This window comes from Notechis scutatus, chromosome 15, assembly GCF_049901735.1.
Source record: "Notechis scutatus isolate UNSWTSFEM ecotype Mainland chromosome 15, rNotScu1.2, whole genome shotgun sequence".
NCBI lineage: Eukaryota > Metazoa > Chordata > Lepidosauria > Squamata > Elapidae > Notechis > Notechis scutatus.
Window position 1 is genome coordinate 3,662,332 of NC_142023.1, and position 25,653 is coordinate 3,687,984.

At 44.3% G+C, this 25,653-nt stretch overlaps 2 protein-coding genes across 3 annotated transcripts in view; one reads left to right on the forward strand and one right to left on the reverse strand.

Moving 5' to 3' along the window:
- Positions 1–25,653, reverse strand: part of TRUB2 (TruB pseudouridine synthase family member 2) — a 316,494-nt gene that overhangs the window by 102,968 nt on the left and 187,873 nt on the right. The window lies entirely within an intron of this gene.
- Positions 7,172–25,256, forward strand: CERCAM (cerebral endothelial cell adhesion molecule). Of its 2 annotated transcripts, XM_087944072.1 has the most exons (13): positions 7,172–7,426; positions 11,192–11,302; positions 11,997–12,114; positions 13,283–13,417; positions 14,517–14,721; positions 16,655–16,774; positions 18,645–18,721; positions 18,855–18,961; positions 19,253–19,385; positions 20,914–21,041; positions 21,361–21,561; positions 24,129–24,391; positions 24,995–25,256. In XM_087944072.1, exons 1-12 carry the CDS (start codon positions 7,353–7,355, stop codon positions 24,379–24,381), a joined length of 1,662 nt encoding a protein of 553 aa, XP_087800198.1. In that variant the 5' UTR covers positions 7,172–7,352; the 3' UTR covers positions 24,382–24,391; positions 24,995–25,256. The 2 variants fall into 2 exon arrangements, with proteins under 2 accessions (XP_087800198.1, XP_087800197.1); XM_087944071.1 differs by lacking the exon at positions 7,172–7,426.

A 25,653-nucleotide genomic window follows, 5' to 3' on the forward strand; every position in this document is an offset into this window, starting at 1 on the left:
ACCCCCTTTAATTTTTTCCCCCCACCCCTTCCAGACCAAAATGGGTTTTCCACCCAAACTTCAGACAGGCCAGGCAAAGCCTGTTTCCAAGGTCCCTCCCTTCGCTGCCCGACAGCTTTTGTTTCTTTTTTTTTTTTAAACTGGAGGAATTGACAGAGAGGGGAAGGAAACGTAAAGGAGAGAAAATGTGTCTTTTTTTTTGAACCTGAGTGAAGAATCAGTGGAGGTGGATAGAGGGTGGGATGGGGTAGTGGGTGTGAGGAGGGAGGGAAGTGTTCTGACCGAGGCTTCCGAAGGCCGTAATTAAGCACATGCTTAGTTAAAACAACTCTTGTTTTATTTCAACGCTGGGAATCATGTTCATTCCCAGCCTGTAATGAGTCCCAAACAGTCCCTCGAGATAAGCACCCACCTTTCTCTCCTTTGAATGGCTGCCAATAACTAAAGTGCCAAATTAACTGTAAAACTCCAACCGAAGTACAAAGTCCACACAGAGCTTCAACTATTAATCTGAACAGAGTGAATGACTTTGCTTCCTGCACAGGTTTCTTCACCTTTGCCTGTCCTTTATACCTTATGGGAGGGGCAAATCACCTCCAAACCTTACTTCCGAGTCGCCCCTTTTGTCTCAGCTGCTCTTGCCTTCTGGCAGCTCTGTGCATATGCGCACTGGGAACAGGCTCCCCTTGTTCCTCTGCCTCGCTGCTGCAAGACTCTGGAGGCTCTGGAGTCAGCACCCCACTCCCAGATGGTCCTGGCCCCATCTCTACATCATCTGAGTCCTCTCCAGATTCCCTGACTGGTCCCCGTTCTTGCCCACTGTCCAATTCCGCTGCCGGCTGCACAGCTGCCGGCGAACCACAACAGGGGAAGACTTTTGACCCCAGATGAAATGCACAGTTAAAAAGCACCATGCGCAGGGAAGGCGGGGGGAATAATCCGGGAATGGAAGTAATCCTCCATTTGGGAGCGTAACTGAGCCCAACGTGTATGTTGTTAAGTCAGACGTTCATTTTGTACCATTTCACGACCCTTCTTGCCCCGCTTGTGAAGTGAATCCCTGGGTTGTTAAGTGAATCTGGCTTTGCCCACCGATTTTGCTCGTCGCAAAAGGGGATCGATGTGACCCCCAGGGACACTGCGACCGTCGTAAGTGTGAGGCAGTTGCCGAGCATCTGGAATTCTGATCCCCTGGCCACAGGGAGGCGGCGTAGTTCTAACGGTCACATAAGTCACTTTTTTTTTTCCAGGGCCCATTGTAACTTTGAACTAAACACTGAACGAAGTGTTGTAAGTCGAGGATTAAATGTATTTAAATTTTCTCCGCCTTCCTCGTAGGGGCAAAGGGATGGAAAGGCAGCTTGCTAGGGGACCTGTGTCAGATAGGAATGGATTCCAACTTTATTCCTCCAGCTGGAGAGAATTTCTATTTTATCCTATTTCTTTGCTTTTGAGAAAAGTGGGGTGAGCAAGCGAGCTAAATACGACATTAACACCGATCCTTTCCAGGGTTAAATTGAGCCTTTATTTATTTCCGTTTAGAAAATTTATATTGCCGCCTACTCACCCATGGTGACTTGAGGCGGCTTACATGAATGTAAAAACATCATCAAAATAATAAAATAGTAAAATAATCTCTCTCTATAAAAGCGAAATTCCACTCACACATTATCACAAAATCTCCAGAATCGTAAAGCCTACAAACTTGAAATTTGGCCCGTAGGTTCCTCTTGGCTTCTAGGGGCTCACTAAGAAAGGATTTTTCGAAATGACCATCAGAGCATTTAGAGTATTTCCTATATTATTTTTATTAACATGCTCTGATGCTAAGGAGTTCTATTCCCCCTCCTCACCTGAAAAGAAATCTCTTCCAACTGCAAAACACAAGCAGAGGAGAGGAGTTTTAGTTTCAGTTTTAGTTTCAGTTTCAGTTTCAGAGCACCAAACAGCTTTAGTTACAGAAAGGTTGGGCTAAGACACTCCCAGGATTCTTGCTGTCTCCTTACTCACACAGCAAATACTCTTTCAGTTTCCAAACAGCCCTCAATTCTCTCACACGCTGACAGGATGCTAGCCAGATGAATACTGATGGATGCTGGTAGGCAGAGGTGGAATTCCCCCCCCCCTTGTTTTCCTCCCCCAAAACTAAGCCCGACCACATAGTTTCATAACGAAGCACGAGCATCCAGCTAGTAATAATATAATAATAAAACAATATCCCTCTGTACACCCCCTATCCCAGTGACAACACATATCCTTTCATTAAATGAAACATCTTGCCTCTCGGAGCTGTAGGTGCTCCATCACTGGAGGTTTTTTTTTTTAAAAATAGACGGGACAATCATTTAAAACCAAGACGGTATAAGATTAAGACCTCCTGCCTTGAGCAGGAGTAGAGGAGTTGGACTAGAACAGTGGTTGCCAATCAGTGGGCCAGGGACCACTGGTGGTCCGTGAGAAAATTTTGATGGTCCTCAGAGAAATGTCAGCGCCAAAGCAATTAATCCAGGCTGCGCAGGAACACAAGGCTGCGCCGCCCGCATGGCCCGTGGGAACACAAGCCTTGCATCGCTTGCATTGCGAACAACACGAGGTAGTGAGGAGAGGCGGGGGAAAGGGCGGAGCGGGGAACTTGCCCCACTCGCTCCACGCGCCTGTCCTGTCCATCAGGCTGCTTCTTTCTTCTTCTGCTTTTGGCTGCACGCAAGGAAAGCAGCCAAAGTCTTTCTTTCTCTCCCCCAAACTCCGCCAGAAATGAGTCTTTGGGACCCTGCAAGGCCTCCTTGCCCCAAGAGGCTGCGCTGGCACAACAAGTCTCACAAAGACTCATTTCTGGCGGAGTTTGGGGGAGAGAAAGAAAGACTTCTGCTGCTTCTGCTGCTTTCCTTGCATGAAGCCAAAAGTCTCTCTCTCTCCCCCTGAGAACAGAGCTAGAGACGGTATCCTGCGGTCCCAAATAAAGAACGATCAATCGGTAGGAAAACGGGGTGGGGAATTTTCCCGCAGACTTTTTTGGGGGATTTTCCCAGGCTCTCTGGTCCGCAAGATTTAAAATTATGAGTTTGATGGTCCCTGAGGTCCAAAAGATTGGTGAGCCCTGGACTAGATGACCTCCGTGGTCTCTGCCAGCCTTCTATGTTCTGCGTTTAAGGTTTATTGCTAGGAGGCCAGGCTGGAGAGGGGATGGTGAGGCTTGGAGTCCTGTTGGATCCAAGAAGAATCTTCGTAGGAGTCTATGGTAGCCAAGAGTTGAACCTCCTTAGGGAGGGGCAGTCTATCTTTACAGGACTCCTGATAGCAACAAGCAGGAGAAAAATCTTAAAAGGGGAATAAAAAACGCCCAAGCCAGTCTAAAACGTCTGGCTGGCTGCGCCAGTAATAATCACAATGATATTTTTTCAAACTGCCCTGGCTGAAAAGCAAACTATATTTGCTTATTCCGTATTTTGGAGAAGTGGGGAAAAAAAAAAAAAGAAATATCCACCGCGGCATGAAACTTTGCCTGCCATATCTGGCAAAGGTACCCGAAGAGAGAGAAAGCATTATAATATCAAAGGATTTATGAGTAACAGGGATTACAAGAAGACAAGTCATGCATTTTAAAAAAAGAGGGGAAAAAAACCCCTTCTACCTAAAAATAGCCTGATTCTGACAGGGCACAAATAGTGCTTGGCTTTTCCAAAACTGCAAACGATTGAGACAGGCCGTAGATGAGTTTAGCAGAAACCTGGGAGGATATTTTAAATCTGGATGCTTGGATTGCTCTATGAATAGCCAGGATGGGAAGCTTTGGAAAGCTTTTGGGGTTTTTTTGGGGGGGACGGACACACCCTTAAATGTCAACTTCTCAGTTCGTATTACACCCTGCGAGGATTCTTTTAATTCAGATTTTAGCTGCAGCTTTCCAAGGAAACTTTAGGATATTCCAGTCTGGAAAAAACAAAGCTTCGGGAAAACAAAACTCAGAATTTGTTTTGGGGTGCAAGAAAAGAAGGAAAATTCTGGATGTAGACATCGTACGAAGTCATGACTCGACTGCGGTTTATTGAATGGATCTCTTTCGGTTGAAGTCATCCCACCAGTCCTGGCTTTGTCAACCTGCTTTTCCATTACAGCATTTTTGGGAAATGTTGGACTACAACTCCCACCAGGCTGGCTGTGGGTGTTGGGAGCTGCAGTCCCACAAATGCAGACGATGATGTCAGATTGGGGGAAGCCAACGTTTTGTAGATCCAGATCCTTCATTCAGAAGAGAATAGCATGTGTGAATTGTATCTTAGAGGGGAGAATTCCACTAAACATTGATAAGTTGAAAATTGGGCCGAATCCCTAGGCAAAATTCCCCAATAAATTTTATTCAGGATGATGGGATGCTGGGTTTTCTCACTTTGTTGGCTGTTTTTAACAGCCCATTCAGTAGTAAAACTACATTTTTCTCTGGCAGTTTTGGTGTGGTGTTGCCCTCTGCAGTCACAATGAAACACATGCAGGAATTATTTTTTTTTTAAAGGACAGCCTAATTAAGTTTTCTTTCTTTCTTTCTTTCTTTCTTTCTTTCTTTCTTTCTTTCTTTCTTTCTTTCTTTCTTTCTTTCTTTCTTTCTTTCTTTCTTTCTTTCTTTCTTTCTTTCTTTCTTTCTTTCTTTCTTTTTCTTTCTTCTGAGATCTGTTTCCAAAGTCTACATGGACACTTGGATTGGGAGGGACCATGGACAGGGACTTAGATGTGATGGCTCCATAAAGACCAAGAGATTCTCGCTTAGGGATGGACTCACAAGTTTTTTTTTTTCATTTTAAAAAAACCTTTATTGAAAACATTAAAATACAAATACATCTAAAAAGAAAATAAGTTTGTACAATTCACCATCAGTCTTTGACAATACAAAAATCTTAATTATTCATACATTTTCAGACATTTCTAATTAATCACATACAAATACAAAAATTAATCCCATCTTCTAATATATACATTTCATATTCCTACTGTCCATCCATTGATACCAGTTATCCAAAACTGAGTAATATTCCAAGGCTTTCTTATGGTTTAATTCTATAGTGAGGTTGTCCATTTCTGCACAATTGGAAATTTTACGGATTATTAAACAATCTGTCGGTATAGTGGCCATTTTCTAAGATTGTGCAAGTGCAATTCTTGCTGCTGTGGTAATATGTATAATCAAATATTTTTTAATATATTTTATCTTAATAATCCCCAGTAGAATCAATTCAGGCTCCAATTCTATTCAGCAGTGTGTGATTTCATTTAACCATTTTTGTATTATGATCCAATATTTTTTAATTTCTGGGCAGAGCCACCATACCTGGAAGAAGGTACCTTCCGCCTGTTTCCTTTTTCAACAATTAGGGTTTAAGTTCAGATACATTTTTGCAAGTCTTGTTGGGGCTAAATGCCCAATGGTAAAACATCTTGTACTGGTTTTCTTTATATGCGGAGTCAAAAGTTTTGAGGGTAACTAAAATTTTAAAGAGAGAGATGACCGGGGGGGATAAATGGACAAGCAACCTAGGATTTTATGGTGCCTGAAAGACAGCCAAATCTAATATTCCCACTCGTCCTAGGGGATTGATCACTAAATTGGTTTTATTTAGCTTCAAACGGTTACTAAACAAGGCAAGAGAGCTTTGACAAACTCACTATAGAATTAAACAATAAGAAAGACTTGGAATATTACTCAGTTTGAGATAACTGGTATCAATGGATAGACAGTAGGAATATGAAATGTATATATTAGAAGAAGAGATTAATTTTTGTATTTGTATGTGATTAATTAGAAATGTCTGAAAATGTATGAATAGTTAAGATTTTTGTATTGTCAAAGACTGATGGTGAATTGTACAAACTTATTTTCTTTTTAGATGTATTTGTATTTTAGTGTTTTAATTTCAATAAAGGTTTTTTTTTAATGAAAAAAAAACTTGTGAGTCCATCCCTAAGCGAGAATCTCTTGGTCTTTATGGAGCCATCATAAAGCTTTGGAAGAGACGCAGAACAATCAGATTAAAAGGATTTTTTTTTCTACCCAATAGATGGCAGCATCTTCATAGTTTATCCTTTCCACGGAAATTGAGATGAATCTCCTTCCTGTAATCTGAATCTCAATGGACATGTCTGGACTGAGTGTAACATGTAGCTCAGCCGCTGGGGTCTTGTAAGTCACAAGCTTAGGAAAGAGGATGGAGAGGGAGGAGCAAATAATTTTAACGCTGTAAAATGTTAATTGGGGGTCAAGATTTGCCTTTAGAGCAGCCTAGGGATGCAGACGTGCAACGTACGAAGGGATCCATTTTAAAAGCCATTTTCATGAACACTTTATTATTATTATTATTATTATTATTATTATTATTATTATTATTATTATTATTATTATTATTATTATTATTATTATTATTATTAACAGAGTTGGAAGGGACCCTGTGGGTCATCTAGTCCAACCTGCCCCCACCCACCCAAGCCAGAGACCCTACACCATTTCTGATCAATGGAATCTTCCAATTTCTCCCCCCCCACCCAAAAAAAACAGAGTTCCATTCAAAAGGCAGAATTCAAATATCAGATGAAAAGGATATTTTTCTATCCCCATAGATGGCAGCGTCTTCCCAGTTTATCCTTTCCAATGTTTGGGCTGAGTATAACTTGTGTAGCTTGTGTAGTGTGTGTGTGTGTGTGTGTGTGCAGGGTTGACCCTGGCAAAATTACTCTGCGATGGACACAATTGGGAGAGAGGGACGGTCTGAAATAAGAAAAAAAAACTTCCTTTCCCTCCGCCTCCTCCCCCCCAAATCTTCATGAGGACTAGCGCTTTGGTGGACCGATTCTCAGCCTGGGAGCCGAGGGCCGGTCCTGCAACTGAACAAAAGCGAGGGTCCAGAGAGAGAGAGAGAGAGAGAGAGAGAATTTAGGCAGCGACTGCAAGGCCCATCATCCTCAGCTGGGATGGGAAGGAGAGTAGGGTTTTAGTAGACCTCGCGTTCACAGGTCTAGGCTGGGGAAAAAAGATGAGGGGCGGTGGGCAGGACCCCGGTGCGGGCGAAGCAGCTCCGATTCCAAGCCCACCCACCCCCCTTTTCTGGTTCCACCCCTCCCCTTTGGCCCCGCCCCCGCCTCTGCTCCCTCCTCTGCCCCCCCGCGCCCCCTCCTCTTCCTCCTCCTCCTCCTCCCCTCCGTGGACTCCGCAATGCCTCCGCCCGTCGCTTTGCTCCGCTGCGCCTTGGCGCTTCTCCTCCTGGCCTTGGGGTCCCTTCTCCCTCCACGAAGGAGGAAGGGGACCCCCGGCCAGGAGGAGGAGGAAGAGGAAGATCTGCCCACCGTGGTGGTCGCCATCCTGGCCCGCAATGCCCAGCACTCTCTGCCCCACTACCTGGGGGCCCTGGAACGGCTGGATTCCCGCGGAGCGCATCTTCATTTGGTGAGCGGGTGTCTTTTGTTTTTTTTGGGGGGTTCCTTGCCAAGCACCGATACCCCCTCTTAGCTGGACAGCTGCCCGCTGGAAGGGGAAGGGGGTCTCTTCTCTCTCCAGAGTTGGCTTTGGGGGGTCTCTGGATGAATTGAGGGTCTGGGGTTACTTGAATTGTGAGGTTCTTAGTAGGGTTTTTGCATTGCCGAGCCTGGCTGGGGAAAGACTTGGGGTCCCTGTCCCTTTTTGGGGTGTCTTCCAGACTCCTTATGGACCGGGGGTGGGGTGGGGGGATGCAGTGCGAGACCTCCACTCCACTTAAAGACAGTGGTTTTGGGGGGGGGGGTATGTATGTTTCTCCATTAGATTTGCAAAACCGATTGGGAACCTATTTCTCCCACCCCTCCCAGTGTTAATGGATGCTAGTTTGGGGGTGCAGAACTCAGGTTTGGGGGTGCGTGTGTGCCTTTTGCTGTCGTTTGCCCCGTTGTGGCTTTTGCAAGGGTTTTTATTTTGTTGTTTTTGTTGTTGTTTTTCCTCTGATCCACCATCGGGGTTTGGCAAAATGAGTTCTCCCTTCCCCACAACTGGATTAGATGACACAGACTGCAACTCCCATCCTCCCTCAACCCAGCACGATGGGAGTTAGAGTCCAAGGCCTCTCTCAACAATTTCAGGGTGGTGGGTTGCGGCCCAATTGGGCAAGGAGAGAGGGATGGATATAAGGCCATTTTTGGGAGGGGAAAAAATAAATGCCACATCTTGTTTTATGTTATGGTATGTGGTTTAGGACATGCCTAAGGCTCTTGGGGAACCAGAGGCTGCAAATAAATTTGTTTTTTTTCCCTCCAGGCCCTGTCCCTCAAACAGGTACAATTCCCAACCCCAGCAGGTATGGCTCACCTGCCTCTCCACCTCCACCTGGGCTGCTGGCAAAGATCAAAAGTTTGCCCTTTGCAGTGTTTCAAAACTTCTCCCTGGCCAAAAACAAAAAAAAACAAAAACAGTTTGTGGTTCTTTTTTAAGAACTTGTAGACTACTCAAATCCAATAATGTAATAAGAATGGTGGGTGGTTTTTATATAAAAGAGGAGATGAGCTTTTCCCCATCTGTACGATCTGTTAAAGCGATGTAGGCAATTTTAGGATGTCACCGGGCAGTTCCAGAAAGGCAGGATCCAAGATTGTGAGTCTGTTGTACAGTAATTTCTCCTTTCTTTCTTTCTTTCTTTCTTTCTTTCTTTCTTTCTTTCTTTCTTTCTTTCTTTCTTTCTTCCTTCCTTCCTTTCTTCCTTCCTTCCTTCCTTCCTTCCTTCCTTCCTTCCTTCCTTCCTTCCTTCCTTCCTTCTTCCCTTTCCTTCCTTCCCTTCCTTCCTTCTTCCTTCCTTCCCTCCTCCCCTTTCTCCTTCTCCTTCTCTTTCCTTTCCTCCCTTCCCTTTCTCCCTCTTTTTCCTTCCCTTTCTCCCTCTCCTTTCTTCCTTCCTTCCTCCCTCCCTCCCACCCCCTTCTCTTCCTCCCTCTCCTCCCTTCCCTTTCTCCCTCTCCTTTCTTCCTTCCTTCCTTCCTCCCTCCCCTTCCTCTTCCCTCCCACCCTCCCTTCTCTTCCCCCTCTCCTCCCTTCCCTTTCTCCCTTTCCTTCCTTCTTCCTTCCTTCCTCCTTCTTCCTTCCTTCCTTCCTTCCTTCCTTCCTTCCTTCCTCCTTCCCTCCTCCCTCCCTCACCCTCCCTTCTCTTCCTCCCTCTCCTCCTTCCTTTTCTCTCCTTTCTTCCTTCCTTCCCTCCCTCCCTCCTTCCCTCCCTCCCTCCCTCTTTTTATTCTGTTTCCTCTTCTTCTTTCAACATCCGGGCCTCACTTTCTCTTGGCCTCTTCACAAGGCAATTTCTTTCCTCCTTTTCTGCAGAGGGCCCATCTCCCAATCCAGCCGCCCCGGAGGGCATGGATTACAACACCCATCATCCCCCAACCCCCCCACTTTTGTCCATCTGTCCTCTTACAACCAGTCTTACAAAGGAAGAATTCCCTAGGAATTCTTAATTTCTCCTCCTTCCCATTATTTCCCTCTTCACTTCATAATTCAAATTATCCTGCAATTAGAGTCTTGTTTACTTGGCTTTGCGCTCTGTTTGTTCAAGGGTGAGACCGTCCTTGGCTGGCCAATTGACTGAGCAACAAAGCACAGATCCTAACGGGCCACGTGCTAGGAATATGTTCGGAGTTGATGTGTTGGCATAACCGAAGTCAGCTTGAGAGACGCTTGGAAAGTAAACATGTAATTTCAAGGAACTGGCTGAGCCAGGGAACATCTTGGCTTGCGGCAGAGCAGGCCTTCTGCTGACTTTCCAGCCTGTGCAGAGAGAGAGAAAATGAGCAGAATTCGAGGGTGCAGAATTCCAATCATAAGGAAGAAGAAGAAAGGAGGAGGAGGAGGAGGAAGAAGAAGAGGAGGAGGAGGAGGAGGAAGAAGAAGAAAAGGAGAAGGAGAAGGAGAAGAAGAAGAAGAAAGAGGGAAGAGGAAGAGGAAGAGGAAGAGGAAGAAGAAGAGGAAGAGGAAGAGGAAGAGGAAGAGGAAGAGGAAGAAGAAGAAGAAGAAGAAGAAGAAGAAGAAGAAGAAGAAGAAGAAGAAGAAGAAGAAGAAGAAGAAGAAGAAAAGAGAAAGTAGATTGAGATGAGATTTAGCTAGATCATGTGTGCCACTGTGCAGTTGTTGAAAAGTTGTGGATTGGAGACCTAGCACTGTGATGTCTACATTTGGTGGTGACCTTTTTTTTTTCTGCATGAGGCAATCCTAGGTTTAATCATGCTGAAAGAGAACTAGGGGGAAAGTTGCCTTGACGTGTGTTCTGACCTAGACCTTCCCAAGATCACGAAGCCGACTCCTCGTCCCAATAAAAGCCCTTTTATTTAGGTTAAAGGGAATTTCTCTCCAGCAAAGTCCCGGCAAACAGTCTTTCAAGAGATTTCACAGCTACAGACTTGGAGAACTGCCAGGCCGATACCTTCCAAATGCCACTCTGTAGCAGACAATAATTGGCAAGGAGTCAGGAACAGATCTTCACCCTCATGAATTGAACTAATGGTCTCCTGCAAACACCCCTCCCCCTTTCGCTCCTCTTTATTCCCTATGGAAGGGGCCATTCACTGTCCATCTGTGCCCTTATTCCCGAGTTGACCCTTGTTCCTTAATTGTTCCCTTCTCCTGGCAGCTCTGTGCATACGCACACTGGGAACAGGCTCCAGCTGTTCTTCTTCCCCACTGAATCTCCAACTCCGAAGGCAGCTGATAACTGTCGGACGGCCCTGGCCCCATCTCTGCCTCCGACACAGAGCCCTCACCGGAGCCTTCCCCAGACTCCAGGACTGGCCCATGTTCCTCCTCAACCTCCCCACCATCCAAATCTGCCACCAGCTCTGCTGGCCACTGCCAGGTCACAACAACGTGAGACATTGGGAAGAACTAGGGAGACCCACTCATGCTCCCTGCATGTGCTGGACAGCTCCCATAATCCCCAGCCAGTGGATGTATGTGTCTTGGAGTCCAAAGCTTCTGGGATGAGAGGGGAGGGGGAACTGTGATCCGCCATTATGGTTTTCACCATGTTTGTTTTTTTTAAATCCCCAGCATCTTAATACGTTGGGCTGTTTTGTGCTTCCTGATGGGAAGGCTGCCCAATTTTTTTTATTTTTAAATCACAAATGGATGGATTTGAACGCAGAGCTTCGAACTCTTACCTTTCGGGAACAACCATAATCTCTTTTGTCCTCCCGCTCCCCTTCCCAGGTGCACCACAGATCACAACGTAGACAATACCACGCAAATGCTGCAGGAATGGCTCGGCGCGGTTGAAAACCGTTACCGGTCCATCGTGTGGAAATCTGTGGAAGAGCCCAGGTATGTTTCTCGGAGGCCTTGAAACAGAGCCTCTCTGGACTGAGGCAGTCTACCCTTCCCTGAACTGGGTGCCTCTTTCTAAACTTTCATAGATAGATAGATAGATAGATAGAGAGATAGAGAGATAGAGAGATAGAGAGATAGATAATAGAGAGAGAGAGAGAGATTGATTGATACATTTTTCTTTAATAAACATAAACTCTGTATACAAACAGTGAGTACAATTAGTTTTAAAAACAAAAAAGACAACAAGCATAATGGTAATCATAATATACATATCATTCATAATGATCACATAGCGGTATTAGCTTTCCCATGCTTGAAAAACCTTCCTTATATAATTAAACATTCTCTCAATCTTTTTCGTTTTTTAACCTCTGTTTCGCTTAGTTAGCCATTGGTAAAACAAGTCCCAGGTCAAAAAGCATTCCGTTTCTCCCTTCTCCTTTATTTTTAGCGTTAATCTGTCCATTGTAAACTTTCCAAATGGATAAACAGAAAAATTTCACGCCATGTTTAAAACAAAACCAAAAAAATTCCAAATTTTCTTTTTCTTTCTCCGGAGGCAAAATATTTGTAACTCTTTCCCTGGCAAAACGCGGAATTTTACGCTGTAGAGAAACCCTGATAAAAAGTTTGCGTGGGGTGGGCCTGTTCCTTCTGATTCGTTTGCCCGTTTTTTCTTTCTTTTTAGATCTTACCCCAACGAACTGGGACCCAAACATTGGACAGAGGCGCGTTTCGAACAGATGATGAGATTGAAGCAGGAAGCCCTGGCTTTCGCTCGATCGCAGAAAGCGGATTACATTTTGGTAAATCTGACCAGGGTCTGCTAAATTCAGCCAAAGACAGAGTGGTGCAAAAGCCTTGCTTTTTAGTCTGCTGGTTGAATCTTCTCATCCCATTAAAAACCACGGTTTGGTTAATACTTTGGGGGCCCCACGTGTCACAGGAAATTTGAATATGAATTTGAAAGCAAAGGATTTTTATGCGTTTTCATGCATTTCTCTGTGGGGTCACTGGTGCTCTCTGAGCTGGCTTTGTTTTCTTGTAGACGTTTCATGACCCAGCTAGGGAACATCCTCAGTGCTAGAAAGAGCTGGGATTTGCTTTCTCTCCCTTCTGGCACTGATGATGTTCCCTAGTTGGGTCATGAAATGTCTGCAAGAAAACAAGCCAGCTCAGAGAGCACCACGGACCTCACAGGTGTTGTCCTCCTCCTCCTCCACTCCACACACCCCTCTCCCTTTTAGCACTTGTTAAGCCTGAATTCCCCAACAAGTGTTAAGGAAAACAAACTAAACAGAATGTGTAGCGTAGTCAGATAGGCAGACAGGTAAATGTGTGAGATAAGTTTGTATTTTAGTTAACACGCAGTAAAAAACAGATACGCTTGTGCTATCAAAAATATAGTTTATTCCATTAGGAATTATAGCATAGTCAAAATAAACGGTCCATTAGTCATGTATCATTTCAGTCAGTCCAGTCGGGGATACTTAATTTGCAAAGTCCGTGTTGAATAGCCAATGTCAGTTCACTTACAATAAATCAGTCTGTATTATCTCTTCTCTCCGTTGAGAAATCAACACTCCTTTCTCTCCTCCGTTCCAGTAAGGAAAAACGCAGTCATCAATCCATCCAGTAATTAGGGATCATTAAGCCAGAGAGAGAGAGCTGCAATTGACTTGCTTCTTTTATGGTGCTTTTACAACCACACCCTTAATTACATTCTTGTAGTTAAAGTTACACACACTTTAACCAACAAACCATGATAACTTATTTATTATTTTTTACCCAAACCAGTTAGGGTAAACAATGTTATCCCTAACAGCACTGATGATATTCCCTAGTTGGGTAATGAAATGTCTGCAAAAAAACAGCCAAGGTCAGAGAGCGCCAAAATTCTCCTCCTCCTCTTCCTCCTCCTTTTCCTCCTCCTCCTCCTCCCTGACTGAGCTGGTATGTGTCTTTTGCTCCTAGTTTGCCGACACTGACAGCATCCTGACCAACAATCAAACCCTGAAGTTCCTCATTGCACAAAACAAATCGGTTGTCGCCCCCATGATGGATTCCCAGACGTATTATTCTAATTTCTGGTGTGGGATCACCCCGCAGGTAAGCAGGCCGGTTTGAACACAGATACGGTAGTCCTTGGCTTACAACAGCTCGTTTAGTGACCCATCAATGGATGGCACTGAAAAAAAAAGTGATTTATGACTCTTTTCCATACTCCTGACTGTTGCAGAATCCCCATGATTCAGAGGCTTGGCAACTGAGGCATATTTATGGCAGTTGAGATGTCCCAGAGTTATGTGATTCTCCTTTTGCAACGTTCTGGCAAGCAAAGGCAATGGGGAAGCCAGATGCACTTAACAAATGTGTTCTAACTTAACAACTGCAGTGTAACGCTTAACAACTGTGGAAGGAAACGTTGTAAAATGGGACAAAACTCCTATATTCAACTTCCTTCCTTCCTTCCTTTGTTCCTTCCCTCCCTCCCTCCCTCCCTCCCTCCCTCCCTCCCTCCTTCCTTCCTTCCTTCCTTCCTTCCTTCCTTCCTTCCTTCCTTCCTTCCTTCCTTCCTTCCTCCTAATCTCATCTCATCTCCTTCCTTCTTTCCCTTCCTCTCTCCCTTCCTCCCTGCTTCCTTGCTTGCTTGCTTCTTTTCTCCCTCCCTCTCAATCTCATCTTCCTTCCTTTTCTTCCTCTCCCCCTCCCTCCCTGCTTCCTTCCTTCCTTTTTCTCAATCTCATCTCTCCTTCCTTCCTTCCTCTCTCCCTCCCTGCTTCCTTCCTTCCTTCTTTTCAATCTCATCTCCTTCCTTCCCCTTCCTCTCTCCCTCCCTTCCTTCCTTCCTTCCTTCCTTCCTTCCTTCCTTCCTTCCTTCCTTCCTTCCTTCCTTCCTTCCTTCCTTCTTCTCAATCTCATCGCTTCCTTCCTTCCTTCCTTCCTTTGTTCCTTGCCCACATCTCTCTCTCCTCCCTTCCCTCCCTCCTTCCCTTGTTCTCTACTTATTTATTTACTTACTTACTTATGTCAACTGTCTTGCAACAGATATTTTGGGGCTCATGGTCTTAAGTGGAGCACTACCTGTTTCTGATCAGAAGAGTAAAAAACCATTGGGTTTAATCTCGTATATATATATATTCCGTGGCATTTGGTGGATAAATGATGCGAAGGGGATGTGGATCTGAAGGATCTTTTTTCCCGCCAGGGTTATTACCGACGGACAGTGGACTATTTCCCTACCAAGAATCGCCAGCGTCTCGGGTGTTTTGCTCTGCCCATGGTCTTCGCCACGTTTTTGATTGATTTGCGCAAGAACAACACAGCCAGCCTGGCCTTCTACCCGCCTCACCCCACCTACGCGTGGCCCTTCGACGATATCAGTGTCTTTGCCTACTCTTGCCAAGTTGCAGGTAAGGACACAGACAGTGGGACCATCGAGAATAATCTGCTTTTGGGAAAGATTTTACAGTTTTTATTCGTTTATCTACCTGTATACAATATATAAAGGCAAAATACCACTCACACATCATCACAAAATCTCCAGAACCGTAAAGCCTACAAACTTGAAATTTGGCATGTAGGTTCCTCTTGGCTTCTAGGAACTCAATAAGAAAGGATTCTTCGAAACGGCCATCAGAGCATTTAGAGTATTCCCTATATTATTATTATTATTATTAACACGCTCTGATGCTAAGGAGTTCTACTCCCCCTCCCCACCTGAAAAGAAATCCTCTCCAAATGCAAAACGCCAGCAGAGGAGAGGAGTTTCAGTTTCAGTTTCACAGCACCAAGCAGCTTTAGTACAGTAAAGTTGAGCTAAGCCACGCCCAGGCTCCTTGCTGTCTCCTTGCTCACACAGCAAATACTGCTTCAGTTTCCAAACAGCCCTCAACTCTCTCACACACTGACAGGATGCTAGCCAGACGAATACCGATGGATGCTGGTAGGCAGAGGCAGATGAGGTGGATCTGGGATGGAGGTCTGGGTCAGTATCAAGGCAACCTGAGAGCTCCGAGGGGGAAGAGGGAAGGGAGGTGGCAGAGAGAGACAGACAGAGGCGGAGCCTGGGCTGTCTGTCAGGCCTCAGATGGAGAGTCAACTGCCCGCAGGTCTGGAGGTGGCTGATGAGGAAGAGGAGGAACTGCTGGGTCCAGTGCCTGATGCGCGGATGCGCAGAAGGCAGGGGAGAGGAGAGCAGTGGAAATCTATGGGCCGGTCCTTGGGAGGGAAGAGCCACCACTGCTAGCGAAGGCCCACCCTAGCTCTGGGGATCAAAGGCAGGGGGCGGAGACAAATAGATGTGGCAGACATGGGTGTAGCCGACTCTGAAACATAATTCACTGTCACCCTTGACCCTGTTTTTCCCCCACCCCTCAGAGTGTATCGTAATTCATATTCTCCAATGAAACACGTCCATATCCAAGCGTCATCAGTCACGTTCTCCAAACATGTTCATAGCCAAGAGTCATCAATCACATTCTACAATCATGTTCATAGCCAAGAGTCATCAATCACATTCTCCAATCATGTTCATAGCCAAGAGTCATCAATCACATTCTCCAATCATGTTCATAGCCAAGAGTCATCAATCACATTCTCCAATCATGTTCGTAGCCAAGAGTCATCAATCACATTCTCCAATCATGTTCAGAGCCAAGAGTCATCAATCACATTCTCCAATCATGTTCGTAGCCAAGAGTCATCAATCACATTCTCCAATCATGTTCGTAGCCAAGAGTCATCAATCACATTCTCCAATCATGTTCGTAGCCAAGAGTCATCAATCACATTCTCCAATCATGTTCGTAGCCAAGAGTCATCAATCACATTCTCCAATCATGTTCGTGAGCCAAGAGTCATCAATCACATTCTCCAATCATGTTCGTAGCCAAGAGTCATCAATCACATTCTCCAATCATGTTCGTAGCCAAGAGTCATCAATCACATTCTCCAATCATGTTCATAGCCAAGAGTCATCAATCACATTCTCCAATCATGTTCGTAGCCAAGAGTCATCAATCCTGTTCTCCAATTAGTTTTTGGCGGTCCAGAAACTTCAGTCGCCTAGTTACAATCTCTGGAAAACTATGCACGGCAGGCACTTTCGATTTCCAAGCTGCCTCACTGCTCTTTCAAACAACCTTTCCGCCTCTCCCTTTCTGTTGCCAACTCTCAAACGGGCATAGAAATGCTTTCCAAGTTGACATGATTCATCTCCTCACCAGACGGATTTGTTCGTCCACGTTGAGAGAGAGAAACTTTTGGCCGGGCTGCCGGCGCTCCTCATGAAAGGAATGTTTTGAGTTCACGTCGGAGGGTTTGCCGTGTTTTTTCTCCATCCAGGAGCGGAGATGTTCCTGTGTAACCAGGAGAGGTTTGGCTACATCAACGTGCCGATGGGGTCCCGCCAGACGCTGGAAGAGGAAGAGATCCAGTTTGTGCATCTTGTCCTGGAGGCCATCGGTGGGTAGAGGGGGGCGTCCTCGGCTCACCCCCCAACAGTCCCAGTGTCTTTAGAGGGAGCCTCGGGGGGAAGGATTATCGCTTGCTTTGGGGTACGGGGGAGATTTTATTTTGCTGGACTGAAAAGGCGAGCCAGGGTGTTTAGGAGAACCAAGAATTGGTATTTATTACAAAGCAGAACCAAGGCCATTATAGAAGACCCCTCACACCCTGGCAATTATCTTTTGGACCTGCTGCTGTCTGGATGGCGTTTTAGGTCAGTAAAATCCCACACCACTAGACTAACAAATAGTTTCTTTCCCTGGGCCATCCGAACCGCAAATAAACACGAAGTCCCTACCTTATTAAGATGTGGAAAGATGTGAAATCTCAATACCCCGTTCAGATGTATAATAACATATCACAGTACAATCCATCTCTTGTGTATTATACTCGGCGAAGCGTCACAGTCAGTGTTGGAGGTCTATTTTGTGTGTATGCGTAGATATTGCACTCTCAAATTGCAAATGGAGACGCGGGTACTCTATCTTTCTTCTCTTCATTTTTAAGTGCTTTGGTTTTATTGTAAAATAACCAAAGTACTTTGGTTTTATTTTAACAGTTGCTGGGGTGCATCCACAATTTCGTTGTACTTGTACAATGACAAGAAAGTTCTTCTAATTCTAATGTCGGTTTTAGGTTTTGAGGACTGAAATGGCGTTGGGATTTTGCAAAGGGCTTTAACTGGTGGGAAATGTAAAGGAAAACACCGACGGTGGATTTTTACTTCGTTTTATTTTGTTTTTCTATCTTACTGCATTGAAAAAAGTTGAAGTCACTCTTTCTCTCTCTCTTTTTTTCTTTTCTTTTCCTTTCTTTCTTTCTTTCTTTCTTTCTTTCTTTCTTTCTTTCTTTCTTTCTTTCTTTCTTTCTTTCTTTCTTTCTTTCTTTCTTTCTTTCTTTCTTTCTTTCTTTCTTCCCTTCCTCTTTTCCTCCATTCCTCTTTCTTTCCTCCCTCCCTCCCTTTTTTCCTCTCCCCCTTGCCTTACCCTTACCTCCCCTTTCCTCCCTCCCTCCCTCCCTCCCTCCCTTCCTTCCTTCCTTCCTTCCTTCCTTCCTTCCTTCCTCTGTCCCTCCCTTTCTACTTCCCCTTCCCCTTTCTCTTCCCTTTTTCCCTTTCCTTCCTTCCCCCCTTCCTCCCTTCCTTTCCTTCCTCCTTTCCTCCTTCCCTTTCTTTCTCTTTCTTTCTCTCTCTTTTCTCTTTCCTTCTCTCTTTCCTTCCTCATTTCCTCCTTCCTCTTTCTTTCTTTCTTCCCTCCCTCCCCTCCCCTTCCTTTTTCCTTCCTCCCCCTTGCCTTGCCCTTCCTTCCTTCCTCTGTCCCTCCCTTTCTTTCTCCTTCCCCTTCTCTTTCCTTTTCCCTTCCTTCCCTCCCTTCCTTTCCTTCCCCCTTTCCTCCCTTCCTTTCTTTTTCTCTTTTTCTTTCTCTCTCTTTTCTCCTTCCCTCCTTGCTTCCTTTCTTCCCTTCCTCATTTCCTCCATTCTTCTTTCTTTCCTCCCTCACCCCTCCCATTCCTTTTTTCCTTCCTCCCCCTTGTCTTGTCCTTCTCTTCTTTCCTTCCTTCCTTCCTTCCTTCCTTCCTTCCTTCCTTCCTTCCTTCCTTCCTTCCTTCCTTCCTTCCTTCCTTCCTTCCTTCCTTCCTTCCTCTGTCCCTCCCTTTCTTTCTCCTTCCCCTTCTCTTTCCTTTTTCCCTTTCCTTCTTTCTTTCTCTCCCTCCCTCCCTTCTCAAGCTTTCTAAGAAAGACAAAAGGACAAAAGAAAGAACAAAGAGGAAAACAAAATTTAAACTCTGGAAGGGTGACAGTTTCCTCTCTTGTTTTCCTCCCTTGCAGTCGATGGGCCTCCGATGGCCCGTTCCACGCACCTCTACGTCCCCCCAAAACACCCCACCAAGATCGGGTTTGATGAGGTGAGGGAAAGAACAACAAGCTGATTTGTCTGCACTGGGCAGCCGGGGTGGTGGGGGTGTTGGACTAGATGCCCTCTAAAGACCCTTTAGACAAATGTCTCATCACCCACCCACCACCCACCTCGCCTCACAGGTGTTTCTCATCAACCTGGCTCGACGTGCAGACCGACGGCAACGCATGCTGGAGTCTCTCTTCGAGCTGGAAATCGCCCCCTCGGTGGTCGACGCCGTAGACGGAAGGTGGCTGATGGGTTGCGTTGTCTTTTCCCAATCCCGGGCTTTTGGGCCACCTTTCCCAGAGACCCACTTTAGAGTTTTGAATCCCAAGGCTAAAACCTTTTGTCCACGACAAAGCCTCCACTTTCAGGAGCAGTCTACCCGTAAAAAGAGTAGCTCGGGGCACCGATGCCTTCCCAATGTCTCCAAATCTCACAATTTTCTCTGATTTGGGCTAAATATGGATGTCTTTTCCCTCAATTCTTACTACAATATTTTGATTTATTTATTTTTTTCTTTCTTTTTCTCTGTCAGGTCCCTGAATAGCAGCAGCATCAAGAAACTCGGCGTGAACTTACTGGAAGGATATTATGACCCCTTTTCAGGAAGGACGCTGACCAAAGGAGAAGTTGGTTGTTTCCTCAGTCACCACCGTGTCTGGAAAGAGGTAAGATCCAGGTTTAAACTGGTTTGTCTTTCCTGGTTGAGACCGAGCACCATCCTTGGTCTTCCAGGCCATCCTGGTGACCAGGATGAAGAAGAAACCAGGACGAAACATGACTTAATTTCAAAGGATGTTTTAATTTGAGGGGGGAAAATGGTGGCTAATAAAGATTATTCCTGGTGTATTTCATCATTTCCCCCCTCCCATTTATTAAGCATTAAACGTTATAATTCGGACATAGATTTGAAGCCTGAATTTTTTTATTTTTTTTAACTAGGAATGGTACCAGAAGGCTATAGGAAAGAGAAGACTTATTTAATTATACATTTTTTAACAGTGGCTAGAATTGTATTTGCCCAAAACTGGAAGAGTGATAAGATACCAATAGAAGAGAAAATAATTGAAAAAAAATATTTGAATGTGCAGGAATGAATAGATTGACACTAGAAATTAAAGAAAAAGAAGAATCTGAATATTATATGGGATTTGTTTTACCAATGGATAGAAAATAGAACAAACTAAAAGGGATTAGAAGTATCTATAAAGTAATAAGAGGAATTAATGCAATGGATATACTGTATTTCATTTATATTATGTATATAGGAATGTGATTATTGTTATGTTGTTAAGACGAATAAGAATAATATTATTAATAACGGACAAGTAATTTGAAATATGCACCTAATTGATGCACGATTGAAATGGAATGGATTTTTTGTATATAAAAATAATATATATATATATATATATATTAAAAAAAATGTGATAATTCAGATTTCACTCCGGCAGGGCTCCCAAAACAAACTTCAATGTTAGTCCTCGAGTTACGACTACAATTGAGCATAAGATTTCTGTTGTTCAGTGAGACAGTGAGTGAGTTTGCCTCGTTTTACGACCTACCTTGCCACATTTATTAAGTGAGTCACTGCAGTTAAATGAGTCACCCAGTTGTTAAGTAAATAGTCAGAAGGTTGCAAAATGGGACCACCCCCCCGGGACGCTGCCACCGTCATAAATACGAGTCAGTGGCCATGCGGCTGAATTTTGAGATGCTGCAATGGTCGTACGTGGTGGAAACCAAGTCCCTAAGTCACCTTTTCTTTGGTGCCGTCGTAACTTTAGGACGGTCACTAAATGAAACATTGTAAGTTGAGGACGACCCATAATTCCTCTCTTCAAGCAGAGACGGGTGGATTTCTAATCGGTCCGATTTTCTGCTTGACCCTTGGAGCAGGCACAGCACGAAAGGAAAGCAGAAACGTTACGATAGACCTTCTCCTCTGATTTAACAGATGAACAGAGTTGGAAGGGGCCTCGTAGGTCATCTAGTCCAACCCCCTCCATTTAAAGGAGACCCTTTAAACGGAGATGCCTGCGGGTGTCTTTCAGATCGTCGAGAGAGGGCTGGGATAGACCCTCTCCTCTGATTTAACAGATGAACAGAGTTGGAAGGGACCTCGTAGGTCATCTAGTCCAACCCCTCCATTTAAAGGAGACCCTTTAAACGGAGATTCCTGCGGGTGTCTTTCAGATCGTCGAGAGAGGGCTGGAGAAATCCCTTGTCTTAGAAGACGACATCCGATTCGAGGCTTATTTCAAGAGGCGCCTTTTGAAGCTGATGGATGAGTTGGAGCAGACGCAACTCGATTGGGAGCTGATGTATGTCTTCTTCTTCTTCTTCTTCTTCTTATTATTATTATTATTATTATTATTATTATTATTATTATTATATTAGAAGCAATGGATAGAAACTAATCAAGGAGAGAAGCAACTTAGAACAAAGGTGGAATTTGCTAATGGTGAGAGCAATTGACCAGGCTTGCCTTGAGAAGTTGTGAGTGCTTCAATCACTGGAGGTTTTTAAGAAGAAACTAGACAGCCACTTATCTGAAATGGCGTAGGTTCCTCCTGCTTGAGCAGGGGGCTGGACTAGAAGACCTCCAAGGTCCCTTCCAACTCTGTTATTCTCTCTTTTCAGCTACTTGAGCAGGAAACAAGTCAACGAGAAGGAGGAAGCCGTGACAGAAATCCCTAATCTGGTGGTGCCTGAATATTCCTACTGGACGTTGGCCTATGTCCTCTCACGACGGGGGGCTCAGAAGCTGATCGAGGCACGCCCCCTCTCTAAAATCCTGCCTGTGGATGAATTCCTGCCCATTATGTACGACAAACACCCCAAGTAAGGGTTTGCCCCTCTCCTCACCCAAAATGGACGGAACCCACCATTTTGGTTTGCACGATGTCAATTTCTAGTCTGCTTTTTTTTTTAAAAAAAAAACTTCTTAGAGATGGGAAGTTTGCATTTGTTAAAATTTAGACCTCTTTTTTTTTGGAGAAACCATTTCCTGAATCCAAAGTGCCCACTCCAGTCAAAAAGCAACTCCCAACATCTTATAGCAGCTCCTATTTTTCCCCTCTTGGTTTTCACACACTCTTCCCTGCGAAGGTCAGAAGTGGAACAGTCGGTCCAACTATTTATTTTTTAAAAAGTTATTTTAGCAAAAACCATGCCAGAAAATTACCTAAGCAAACCCTGAGCTAATGTTGCTGGTGGCACAGAGGTGGAATTAAGAGGGTGGGTGGGGGGGGGATGGATTTTTACGCACACACAGCCCGTTTGGGAACCGTGGCACTTGCAGTCATGAGTCATCTGGAGGACAGATGTAGAGCATTGCAAAATCGGACTGGCTGTCCTTAACCAGCAGCCTCATTTCTGAGCGCTGATGTCATTTGTGAATGCCTGGCTTGGGCTGTTTCTTTGGCTGGCTGAGTTTCTAGCCTGTTTCTAGGATAGGGATAGGAATAGAATAGAATAGAATAGAATAGAATAGAATAGAATAGAATAGAATAGAATAGAATAGAATAGAATAGAATAGAATAGAATAGAATAGAATAGAATAGAATAGAAAATATGGAATGGAATAAAATAGAACAGAAAATAGAATAGAGATGAGATGAGATTAGAACAAAACAGAACAGAATAGAACAAAAAATAGAACAGAACATAATAATAGAATAGAATAGAATAGAATAGAATAGAATAGAATAGAATAGAATAGAAAATATGGAATGGAATAAAATAGAACAGAAAATAGAATAGAGATTAGATTAGATTAGAACAGAACAGAACAGAATAGAACAGAAAACAGAACAGAACAGAAAATAGAATAGAATAGAAATGGAAATAGAAATAGAAATAGAAATAGAATAGAATAGAATAGAATAGGAAATTAGATTGGATTAGAACAGAACAGAAAAGAATATAAAATAGAATTAGAGTATATAGAACAGAATAGAATTAGAGCAGAATAGAACAGAAAATAGAATAGATAGAGATTAAATTGGATTAGAACAGAACAGAATAGAAAAGAATGGAAAATAGAATTAGAGTAGCCCTACATTTTGTATCTCTGTATATCTCCACCCCAAAATCTGAAATGGGTGGGGGGGGCATTCATCTGCGTCTCCGAATTTGCAAGAAGAGATCTTGTCAACCAAAGGGGCTCCCCACTGCTCGAACGAGTAACATTTGAGCAGGGAAAACTCTTGGAGTTTCCAGCTTGTAAGGCTCCCAGCCAAGCCATTTGGCTTTCCTTCCAGACTGTATGCAAAAGCAATTTGTGTGTGTAGCACGAGCTAAAACAGAGCCTCTTGGCTTATATTCTGAGTTTTTTTTTTTTCCTCTTGGCTTATATTCAGAGCACCAAGCTTGGCTGTGCTTCCTAGCAGATCTTTGTCTGGTTTCTGTTTGGTTTCTGGGTTTGCTCAGCCCCGATCATGTCTTTCCCCAAAAAAGAAAAGCAGAACATGTGGAAGGGAGCAAGAGAAAGTTGCTAAAAATCTGGTTTGGCCTCAGAGCAAATGGATAAACTTTTGCGTAGTTTTTTTGTAGGCTCTCTTGGATGGTAAGTTTGATCTTTGCAGCTGGTTGGGGAGAAGACGACTTATGACAATTGACTAATGAGCTATGAATTGTAGAAGATTTTCGGAGCCCGCTGACATGATCAGCAGAACGAGCTGTTTTTTAGAATCACGACAGGATCAAATGCACGCCACGGGGGAAGGAAGGAAGCTTCTAATTTAGAAATATTTCTGTTTCTCTTGGACATGTAATTTTCCTGTCCCTGAGTGCAGAAGGGCAGGGAAAAACAGCTTCTTCTCCACAGTCAAAGTTGCAGGAAACATTTGACATGGGTGCTTTTTCAAGAGGCAGCTGGACTTTCTTTCCTTTTTTCCTAGAATGGAATGGAATGGAATGGAATGGAATGGAATGGAATGAAACAAGAGTAGAGTAGAGTAGGGTAGAATAGAATAGAATAGAATAGAAATAGAATAGAATAGAATAGAATAGAATAGAATAGAATAGAATAGAATAGAGGTTAGGGTAGGGTAGGGTAGGATAGATAGGAAGAGAAGAGAAAGAAAAGATAGAAAATGGAATGGAAGAACGGAATGGAATAGAGAATAGAGTAGAATAGGAATAGAATAGAATAGAATAGAATAGAATAGAATAGAATAGAATAGAAGTTAGGGTAGGATAGATAGGAAGAGAAAGAAGAGAAGATAGAAAATGGAATGGAAGAACGGAATGGAATAGAGAATAGATTAGAGTAGAATTAAGAAAAGACTCTGCACATATTTTGAGGAATACATTATTGGTCTTTATGTCCAGAGGTCTTTTCAATTTCTTAATAGTTTTACAGTGAATGCTGTGCATAATTTCCCTTTCTTTCCTCTCTCCCGCAGTGAGGATTACAAAAAATATTTCAGCAGCCGAGATCTGCAGGCTTTTTCCATCCGTCCCTACCTGGCTTATCCTTCCCACTACGCCGGGGATGCCGAATGGATGAGCGATACGGAGTTTTCCACCATCTGGGATGATGATTCGCAGAAAACCACCTGGAGCGGCTCGCAGAAGACGCTGAAGGACCCCCGAGGCATGGGCCATGGAGGCCCCATCAGCCATTCCTTCCCCACAGCATCTCGAGATGAGCTGTAACGTCTGGCTGGTAAGGAAAGGAGGAAGGGAAGGGAAAGGAAAGGAAAGATTAAAAAGAAAGGAAGGAACGAAGGAGAAAGGAAAGGAAAAATGAAAGGAAAAGGAAAAGAAGGGAAGGGAAGAGGAAAGGAAAAAGGAAATGGTAAAGGAAAAAAGGATGGGAAGGAAAGAAAGAAAAGGAAGAAGCAGCAAAGGAAGGAAGGAGTAAAGAATGAAAAAAGAAAAGGAAGGGGAAATGAAAGGAAAATGGGAAAAGAGAGGGAGGGAGGAAGGAAGAAGGAAAGGAAGGAGAAAGGAAAAGGAGGAAAGGGAAAGGAAGGAAGGAAAGGGAAAGGAAAAGAAGAAAATAGGGAAGGGAAGGATAAAGAAAAGGAAAAAAAGAAGGGAAGAGAAGGAAAGGAAAGATGAAGAAGGAGAGGGGAGAAACCCTCTGGAAGCTGTCAGTGTCAGGTTTTCCAGGGAATATGTTGTGTTATTTTTCTTTTTTTATTTGTGAGGTTTCTACGCAGCCTTTTCTTCAGAGGCTGAGTGGAGGCTTTGGTGACATTTGCTGTGATCTGTGTTGTCTGTCCAAGGGATTTGGGTGACTCATTGGTGCTTTTCTCACTTCCAGGTTCGCCTTCCAGTTTACGTAGAGTGGGAGAGAAAAGACAGATTTGTGAATGGAAGCGCCCATTTCCCCATCCTCACCAGACATGCGGGGGGTGGGGTGGGGTTGTTCCTTCAACTGTTTGGATAAGAGAGGGAGGGTGGGTGAGCAAAGGCCAGAGGTGGCTTTGGGCTCGCCCGCCTGCTAAGATTGGCGCCTTGCTGTGCAAGGACAATCCTGACCCAAATTTTTATTGATGCAATAAAGACTTTTGCACAGAAAAAAATGGGATAGCCTCCTGGATCCCTCCATTTCTCTGATTCCTTTCCTTCCTTCCTTCCTTCCTTCCTTCCTTCCTTCCTTCCTTCCTTCCTTCCTTCCTTCCTTCCTTCCTTCCTTCCTTCCTTCCTTCCTCCTTCTCCTTCCTTCCTTCCTTCCTTCCTTCCTTCCTTCCTTCCCTTCCTTCCTCAACCCTTCATTCCTTCCTTTGCTTTCAATCTCATCTCCTTCCTTCCTTCCTTCCTTCCTTCCTTCCCTTCCTTCCTTCCTTCCTTCCTTCCTTCCTTCCTTCCCTTCCTTCAATCTCATCTCCTTCCCTTCCTTCCTTCCTTCTCCTTCCCTCCCCACCCTCCCTTTCCTCATTTTCCTTCCTCTTTTTTCTTTTCTTCCTTCCTTTTCACCAA

What these genes read in the sequence shown, in the direction of transcription:
- CERCAM (XM_087944072.1), top strand. Translation starts at nt 7,353, where the DNA reads ATGCCCAGCACTCTCTGCCCCACTACCTGGGGGCCCTGGAACGGCTGG. An exon ending in GCGGAGCGCATCTTCATTTG is followed by an intron (nt 7,427 to 11,191) that starts GTGAGCGGGTGT and finishes TCCCCTTCCCAG; the next exon opens with GTGCACCACAGATCACAACG. An exon ending in CTACTCTTGCCAAGTTGCAG is followed by an intron (nt 14,722 to 16,654) that starts GTAAGGACACAG and finishes TTCTCCATCCAG; the next exon opens with GAGCGGAGATGTTCCTGTGT.